The following is a 9,905-nucleotide window of genomic DNA, read 5'->3' on the forward strand; positions in this document are numbered from 1 at the left end:
GTGGTCGGCGCTCATAGCAAGTGAGCAACTCTGCTACATGCAGGTGAAGTGATCATTGCCTGTATGTAGCAGAGCTGATCGGGTTATAGCAGCTTCTAGCCTCCCGTTGAGACTATTGAAGCATGCCTGTGGAAACATGGGGTGGTCAGCGGGCGCCCCGGTTCTGTGGCCGAAAACACATGGAACAGGAATTGTCCCACCAAATGCCGGCTGTCCCTTTAATATGGGCATAACGCTACTCAGACAACACACAGTGAGGGTAAAACAGTGTGGCAATGCTTTATTGAACCACAAAACAGGCAGATAACACATAGAACAGTCCCAGCAAAATACCCAACAGAGTGCACATTACAGAGTCTCAGCCTTCCGCTGATTCGCTCCCAGGGTCACTACCCCACCTGTGGCATGCACAGAGAGGAGGTAACGACAAGTGTAGGAAGATGACAATCCATACAGTCCATACAAGGTAAAAGGCCAGTTGATCCGAGGATCATAACCTGGCTTCTCCAAACATATCCATGGTTCAGCGATGGTCAATGGAGCAGATCTGTATTCTTCCAACCGAGGCTGAAAACCCCTAGGTTGTTTCCTGTAGAATGATAGATCCATGTCCCTCGTGATGTAAAAACTATATGAAGTATATAGTTTGAAGTCTGGGATCTGCCTATATGTGGCTAGTTTTCTGTTTTGGATAACATGATACATGAGTTTAAGTTTTTTTTGTCTAGTCTCGCTTGAATATAGATCAATATTAAATAGTCACCTGATGACGCCTTTGGTGATCACAATGAAACACGTAGAAATATGAGGCTTGGAGAGTGAGTGTGTATGTCACCTCACCCTATATACTGAGATGTGTGGTATATGTTTTTTTCTATTAGTCACCTACTGATTAACTTTCAGGGGGTGAATTATGGGTATAGTTTTACATTTGGAATTAATAAAGTTTAGTTTTATCCTTTTGTCAGCAAACATGAGGAATGACAAGAGACAACCCATTTAAGAAGATTCAATTTTGGTTAAAACTATTCCAACACTATGAAAATAGAAAAAGGCTTCTCCCCTATGTGACGTTTCTGATGTTTATTAACAGCTGATTTCCAAGTAAAATATTTCCCACATTAAGAAAATGAAAAAGGCTTCTTTCATGTTTGACTGCTCTGATGTCTAACAAGAAGCGCTTTCCGGTTAAAATATTTCACACATTCTAAACAGCAAAAAGGCTTCTCCCCTGTGTGAGTTCTATGGTGAGATGGCTCAGTGGTTAGCACTGCAGCCTTGCAGCGCTGTAGTCCTGGGTTCAACTCCCACCAAGGACAACATCTGCAAGGAGTTTTTATGTTCTCCTCATGTTTACGTGGGTTTCCTCACACATTCCAAAGACTAGATAGGTAATTTACATTGTAAGCCCTATTGGGAACAGTGATGATAATGTGTGCAAACTGTAAAGGGCTGCGGTATATGTTAGCCCTATATAAAAATAAATATTATTAGTTAGATTCCATTTCTGGTTAAAATATTTCCCATATTATGAACAGCAAAAAGGCTTCTCCCCTGTGTGGGATCTCTGATGGTGATCAAGATTTATTTAACATTTAAGAGGTTTCTCCCCTCTGTGACTTATTTGGTGTGGAACAAGACTCCCTTTGTGGTTAAAACACTTTCCACATTCTGAACATGAAAAAGGCTTCTCCCGTGTGTGGGTTCTCTGGTGGATAACACAATCTGATTTATATGCAAAACGTTTCCCACATTCTAAACAGGAAAAAGGCTTCTCCCCTGTATGAGTTCTCTGGTGCCTAACACAATCTGATTTATATGCAAAACATTTCCCACATTCTGAACAGGAAAAAGGCTTCTCCCCTGTATGAGTTCTCTGGTGCCTAACACAATCTGATTTATATGCAAAACATTTCCCACGTTCTGAACAGGAAAAAGGCTTCTCCCCTGTGTGAGTTCTCTGGTGATTAACAATATATGATTTCTGTGTAAAACATTTCCCACATGCTGAACAGGAAAAAGGCTTCTCCCCTGTGTGAGTTCTCTTGTGGATAACAAAATGTGATTTATGTGCAAAACATTTCCCACATGCTGAACAGGAAAAAGGCTTTTCCCCTGTGTGAGTTCTCTTGTGGGTAACAAAATGTGATTTATGTGCAAAACATTTCCCACATTCTGAACAGGAAAAAGGCTTCTCCCCTGTGTGAGTTCTATTATGTTTAACCAAATATGATTTCTCGCTAAAACATTTCCCACATTTTGAACAAGAAAAAGGCTTCTCTCCTGTGTGAGTTCTATGGTGAGTAACAAAATGTGATTTCTGGTTAAAGCATTTCCCACATTCTGAACAGGAAAAAGGCTTCTCCCCTGTGTGAGTTCTTTGGTGGGTAACAAAATGTGATTTATGTGCAAAACATTTCCCACATTCTGAACAGGAAAAAGGCTTCTCCCCTGTGTGAGTTCTCTGATGCTTAACACAATCTGATTTATTGTTAAAACATTTTCCACATTCTGAACATGAAAAAGGCTTCTCGCCTGTGTGGATTCTCTGGTGCTTAACACAATCTGATTTATTGTTAAAACATTTCCCACATTCTGAACAGGAAAAAGGCTTCTCCCCTGTGTGAGTTCTCTGGTGAGTAGCAAATTCTGATTTCCAGTTAAAACATTTCCCACATTCTGAACAGGAAAAGGGCTTCTCCCTTGTGTGAGCTCTTTGGTGTCTAACAAAATATGATTTCTCATTAAAACATTTCCCACATTCTGAACATGAAAATGACTTCTTTACTTTAGGAGCAGTTTGTTTTTTATTGCCTCTTTTGTGTCTTTGATTTTCCTTAGTAGTCAGTAAAGAATCAGAAGATGGGACCTGTTTCATAGGATCAGATGACAGATCTTTGCTGTGAATGGATGATGATATATCTGGAGTAATAACAATCACTTCAGTTGTGTCTTGTAGGATCTCAAGATCATCAGATTTAAAAATTGAAGATGTCAGCTGTCCCTCTGATCTCCTGGTACAGTCATCTGCTAAGATAGAAAACAATTATTTTTTATTAATAAAATATCCTTGAGTTTTATATTTTTGAACATTTCTATTTAAACTGTCCATAAAAATGGCAAGCTATGTAAAAAAACTTTAATTTTTACCAAGACAAAGACTGTTCACAGTCTAATAGAAAACCTTGTTGGATGAACCAGTAGTGTGCGGTGTTCAACTGTTGGTTCATTCTGCCTCCCAAATATCAAATAAAAAGAAACCAATCAATGTTATGTAGGCGAAAATAATACTAATTCTCATCTCACAAAAAACAAGTCCCCACTCAGGTCCATCATCTGTCAGTGGAAAAACAGAGGTTCCCACACTATTAGTGACTCAAAGGCTGTTGAAAAGCAACAAGGTTTCTATAAACCAATCCAGCAAAATCCGCTCTCACTTCGGAGTCTTGCAGTGTGCGCAAACAACATTTAGGATCCCTGTATTTAGTAATATTATAGTGAGAAGAATCCACTTAATTTGCGGTGTCTCCTGGAGCACAATCTGGGCACTATGTGCTGGGTAATAACATGGCAAATGTGTAATTTTCACTCTCCAACATCCACTGCGTGTTAATTTCTGGAAAGTTGCTGTGGAGTCAAAATATTCACTCCTCCTACACACGTGGTCTAAATTGATGTTACCCTTCATTTGATGACAGAAAAACCCACAATGGTGACAGAAATAACTTGAATCTGACAAAAGTAACAATAAATAAAAAATCTATGAAAATTAATAAATGAAAGTCAGACATTGCTTTCAACCAGGCTTCCACACATTAAATAGGCCTGGACAGAAATGATGATACCCTGAAAATAATGTGACAAAAGGGACATGTTAAATCGCGATGTGTCCACTAATACAGCGCTGTTCTCCTCTGGTTCAGTCCTCTGTGCTCAGCTTGCGGCTTGTGTATTTGTTTCCTGCTGTGACCGTGGCCCGTTTACTGACTACTCTTGTGTCTTCTGATTCTGTATTCTGTCCTTCTGGTTCTGACCCAGCTACCTGACTATTCTTCTTGCCATCTAACTCCACAGAATAGCAGGTAACACCATGGTCCAAGCCTAGGGGTCCCAGTGTAGGTCCAGATCCATGTGAGGGTGTTATAGGGCGATGAGCAAGGCAATCCTTGGGATATGGAGAGCAGAGAAGATAGAGCCAAGCATGTTCATGGTGGACATCTTTTGAGCTGCCAGGTGACCATGAACAGTGCTCCCAATACATTGTGTCTGCAAACTATTCCAGCTAGATCTGCATTCAAAACGCTAAATGGCGCTCCTTCCCTTCTGAACACTGCCATGTGCCCAGACAGTAGTGTACAATTGTATGTAGGGTATAGTGCGAAGCTGGAGAATAATCTGTAAGATCCATTTGTTTTCTATTATCCTTTGTGAATAATTTATCACCACATAAAGTGACACACGTCAGATATTAATAATGGGGCCTGATTAAGAACACAAAACTGGCTGCAGGAAGAGGTTAAATCAGAGGATTTTGGACACTTCTGTAATCAAACACTGTGACTATAGACAATAACATCTACTGAAATGATCAAACTCCACAGTCTCCATCAGTAATAAATGAGCAGCTAGTGGTGAAACCTCTCTGGGTAATTAGAGTATGGGGCTCGGTGACGTCACAATCTAAACTATCGTAAGGACCAATATTTTCTGTCAGATGAGTTTCAAGAAGAAATATTACACATTTAAAGAGAACTGTGTATAATAGTGCAGAGCTGAGATGTCTTAAAGGGAACCTGTCAGCAGGATTGTGCTCAGTAACCTACAGACACTGTCAGGTCAGCGCCGTTATACTGATTACAGTGATACCTGGTGATGAAATCCGTCTTGTGGTTGTTGTGTAATCTGTATTTGTAGTTTTCAGTTAATGAGATTCTCGTGCTCTGGGGCGGGGCTGTGGGTGGGGCTGTGGGCGGGGCTTTATGTGGTGCGCTGATTACATATTCATCTGTATTGGCTTATGACAGGTCGCTGACTTCTCACTGACCTGCCCCCATTATTACATAATGCATATAATAGCATTGATATTATTGGTGATAATGCCTATAATATTGTGGCTATTGTGAGGCTTAGAAAAAAATTACATCCAGCAAAATGTCACCGGCGATGGCGGCGCCTGCGCAGGAGCATCTATAAGTAAGAGATAAAGGCTACTGGACAGGGGCCGCTGGTGACATTTTGCTGGATGTAATTTTTTTTCTAACCTCACAATAGCCACAATATTATATGCCCCCCCGAGGAAGCGGTATTTTCACCGCGAAACACGTGTTGGGGTGCACAAATCAGCGCTCTCTTTGCACCAGGACATGATGGGTATGTCCATACAATGATATTTCTCTTCCCCTTCGTTTGGGCATCTGTGCAATAGATATAATACACAGTGCTGGTCGTTTTTCTGCCTGGATTGTACTGCACTCGCTACTGCGGGGACGCTGGTCCACTGGTGATGTCTTACTGCCCCCTTATGATATGCTGCATTTTCAGATTATATTGTCCACAGCGAATTAGATATCAGTGGGGGTCATACTCATTGCCACAGCACTAGAGATTCATACTGCCAGGGTCTAGTGCCATAGACTTCTGTGGATTAACTCTTTTCAGTGCAGACTCCCCAGCACTTTTTACCTGCACTAATCCATTTCCCTTACAAAGGGCCTGAGTGCTTTTCACATGATAACAAATTTATTTGTTGCTGATTTGTCTGTCTCAGTGGGCTCCGGGCAGTCATTTATTGCCTCTTTATTATACTATCATGATTGTTCTGTTACTCTATATGTGCCTGTTTTTTGTCAATAAAAGTTTGCACTGCTTTAGATCTGGACTCCAGCATTCTCTTGTTTCTTTCCAATTTAGTGGGAGTCGTCTCTGCTGATTGAGACTACATGAGGCACAATTCTTGTACTTACAGTAATGGACTAAAAATGCTTCTTTGGAGAATTTTCTTTATATCAATCATAAAAGGGAAGTTTGGCCAGAAAGACTGGACCTGGTCTTGTAGGGACCATGAGACATTCAGCAGCACAGAAGGGAGAGAAGATTCATTCGATAAGATCTCAGGGATCTAGGAAGCCAACAGCATCATTACCCTCCGCTTTCTCTTACAGGCCCAGCATAATACCTTTCTTCAAGTGATTTTCTATATTCTCAGCACATTCTACGTACGCTGTCATTTGGCTTTATAGTTACAGATCTGGGCAGGTAACGGTCAGCGTCTTCTAATACCAAGTGGAACCTCCATGTTGTAAGTTCAATAGAAAAGGGCTTTCAATGCCCAAAGTAAGCTAGTAACATAGTTTTGAAGGCTGAAGGAAGACCTTATGTCCATCTAGTTCAGCCTATTTTTAGTGCAGCTGTTCTGCATTGTTGATCCTGGGGAAGGCAAAAACCCCACAGAGTAGAAGCCAATTTTCTCCATAGGGAAAAAAAATTCCTTCCCCTAAGCTGGGTCAACCATCTACCTATAATATTCTGTTATTCGTAACCTTCTATACTGTTACTCACAAGAAAAGCATCCATTCCTTTCTTACATCCATTCAGTGAGTTGGCCATCACCACTTACTCAGGAAGAGAATTCCAGAGCCTCACTGCTCTTACCGTGAAGAACCCTCTTCTGTGCTGGTGCAGAAATTGCCTTTCCTCCAAACGAACAGAATGCCCCCTTGCTCTTGTCACAGTCCTTGGTACAAACAGTTCATTGGAGAGATCTCTGTATTGCCCTCTGATATACTTGTACATATGTATTAGGTCTCGCCTAAGTCTTCTCTTTTCTAGAGTAAATATGTGGCGCCCCTGAGGGTTCAGTCGCCACAGAGGTACTGCACCTCCTCCTGAGGTGTGGTACCCCACCATCCAGGTAAGGTGGAGACACCTGACCACACTCCAACACCTGCATCCCACACAACATACTAGTGTAGCAAAGCACCTTTGGTGGCTCCCTGCTTGGAACACGAAGAGTGCTGGGAGGTGGGTGGAGTTTATGCTGCACCAAAGAGCAGGGAAGATAGGATTCAGGAGCAGTTGGTGAGAGGAGATCCCCTGAGTGGCATGGATTGAAGGAAGTGCTGCAGCAGACCTCAGTGACCTGGGTCTGCTGGCACAGGAAAGAGATATTCAGAAAGCCTAATTCTCCATAAGAAAGATTGTTTTGTATGGAGCGTAAGGAGAACAGAACTAAGGACTAGGGTTAGAGCAGAGCCCTTCCTCAAGTTCTAAGCGCAAGGCCGGGGTAAGGTCCCCGAGGTTGTATGAATACTAATGGTCCTGCAGCAGACACCGGAGGAATAGAAGTTGTCACCACTAGAGTTGAGCGATACCAGCCGATACTTGAAAATATCGGATCGGAATGGATCGGCCGATCTTAAAAAAAAGTATCGGTATCGCCGATTCCGATACCGGGAACCAATGCAAGTCAATGGGGCCAAAATATCGGAATTAAAAAAAACCCTTTCTTTCCTTGTAGGTTAATTCTACATGAAGAAAAACAACTAAGAATAATGTAGAATGTATTGTGGGAGGTGGAGGAGACATTAAAGCCATAGAGGTTTAGCCCAATCAAATGGAATAGCAGGAATTAAACTTTTTTTTTTAAAGATGTTAGGAGTTACAAAGATATTGACTATGTTAGCCTCATTTATATTTTGCCAGACATGTATGTCTTCTTCTTCTACTTCCTTTTTTTACATTCTTCTTCTTCTTCTTCTACTTCCTTTTTTTACATTCTTCTTCTTCTTCTTCTACTTCCTTTTTTTACATTCTTCTTCTTATTCCTTTTTTTACATTCTTCTTCTTCTTCTTCTACTTCCTTTTTTTACATTCTTCTTCTTCTTCTTCTTCTTCTTCTTCTTCTTCTTCTTCTTCTTCTTCTTCTTCTTCCTTTTCTTACATTCTTCATATTCTTCTTATTCAACAATTATTATTCTACATATTCAGCTTCTTCATCTTCTTCCTATTCTTCTTCATCATATTCTTGTTTGTGTCAGGCATTCCTGTAGTTGTTATCTAGAAAAGTTAGAAGTTTACACCTTCCGTTCTGCCTGTCACAAAAGATTTACAACAGGATTTGTCCGCGTTCAGTTTGGCCTGCAGAAGCAGGCCTTTTCCAGGGGCACCACGAGGAGGAACGGACTCACCCCCATACACTGCTTAGTCTTCTTCTGCTTATAAATAAGATAATATCATTTGCTCAGAGTATTAGTCTTATGCTTAATGTTCTTCTGCTTTGTTTTTTTTATGCTTCTTTGTCTTCTCTCTCTTGTTGTTCTGCATCTTGGTGGTTGTCTTCCTGTTCTTTGTCCTCTTGAACCAGCTGACGGTACTGGCACCCGGAGGGGCAGCAGAAGGAACAAGAGCCAATGGCACTACCGAGGACCAGCTGACGGTGCTGGAACCCGGTTACTAAGCAGGAGGTACCTGTGCTACAAAGCACTACCAAGGACCAGCAGACGTTGCCGGAACTCGGATACCGAGATGGAGGCACCTAGGCCAAAGGCTCTGACGAGAACCAGCTGACGGTGCTGGAACCCGGAGGGGTAGCATAAGCTGCAAGAGCAAATGGAAATAGCGAGGACCAGCTGACAGTGCTGGCACCCGGAGGGGCAGCAGAAGGAATAAGAGCCAATGGCACAACCGAGGACCAGCTGACGGTGCTGGAACCCGGTTACTAAGCAGGAGGTACCTGTGCTACAAAGCACTACCAAGGACCAGCAGACGTTGCCGGAACTCGGATACCGAGATGGAGGCACCTAGGCCAAAGGCTCTGACGAGAACCAGCTGACGGTGCTGGAACCCGGAGGGGTAGCATAAGCTGCAAGAGCAAATGGAAATAGCGAGGACCAGCTGACAGTGCTGGCACCCGGAGGGGCAGCAGAAGGAATAAGAGCCAATGGCACAACCGAGGACCAGCTGACGGTGCTGGAACCCGGTTACTAAGCAGGAGGTACCTGTGCTACAAAGCACTACCAAGGATCAGCAGACGTTGCTGGAACTCGGATACCGAGATGGAGGCACCTAGGCCAAAGGCTCTGATGAGAACCAGCTGACGGTGCTGGAACCCGGAGGGGTATCAGAAGTTACCCCTGAAAAGCAAAGTTGGCATGCCGCAAGCTGGCCGCAGTTACCGAATCACACAGTCCTACAGGGGGTGCTTGTCCTACTGGCACTATGGAACAAACCTTTCTTACCAGAACCCGCAGTCCACATAGGAAGCACCTAAACTGCTGGCACCCTAGCCTCGGCTAACCCAACCGCAACACGACATGGCAACTTGGGGTGGCAAACTGACATTGACACTTCCCGGAAACAGCAGGCAGGGCTGGAACCAAGCTGGGCAGGAGGGAGTACCCGTGCCAAAGTCAGTTATGAGCAGCAACTGGCGATGTTGGAGCCCAGGACAAGCACTTAGCAGGCTGAGGCCTGATGTGCTGTCAATTGGGAGGCAGCAGGACAGATTGCCATCAAAACAGCAGGGGAACAGCTGACGTTACTGAACCCCACAAACACAGGAGCTAGTGTTTTACTCTGTGAAGACGGCACTTCCGAGCAACAACTGGCTGTGTTGAAGCCCAGGGACAAGCACGGAGCAGGCTTAGGCTGCATTGAAGAAATTTTAAGATCGGTTGTAGACTACTAATTTGAACCAAGCTCCACTTAGGCCTGTGGATTCACTGATTTTCGTATTTCCCCTGTCCTCCAACCCCGCCAGTTACAGCTCCGAAGTGGCGTCTGCACAATCCACACTTGTTCCTGTGTTACAGGTGTTCAGTCCGGTCAGTTAATCCCCTGATGTGTGTCCGGCAATGTCGCCTGCTCTGTCCACATTCCGATAATGGGAATGTGGACAGAGCAGGCGA

The 9,905-nt window shown here is 43.3% G+C and overlaps 1 protein-coding gene across 1 annotated transcript; it reads right to left on the minus strand.

The window, feature by feature from the left end:
- Positions 1–267: 267 nt before the first annotated feature.
- LOC141082399 (uncharacterized) lies at positions 268–6,295 on the minus strand. The gene is made up of 2 exons (XM_073566339.1): positions 6,280–6,295; positions 268–3,027 (listed from the first exon to the last, which is right to left on the minus strand). The coding sequence occupies exons 1-2, from the start codon at positions 6,293–6,295 to the stop codon at positions 1,589–1,591; spliced, it is 1,455 nt and encodes a 484-aa protein (XP_073422440.1). The 3' UTR covers positions 268–1,588.
- Positions 6,296–9,905: the final 3,610 nt, after the last annotated feature.

The sequence above is a fragment of the Dendrobates tinctorius genome, unplaced genomic scaffold, assembly GCF_039654945.1.
Source record: "Dendrobates tinctorius isolate UK_male_01 unplaced genomic scaffold, ASM3965494v1 ptg000017l, whole genome shotgun sequence".
NCBI classification, from domain to species: domain Eukaryota; kingdom Metazoa; phylum Chordata; class Amphibia; order Anura; family Dendrobatidae; genus Dendrobates; species Dendrobates tinctorius.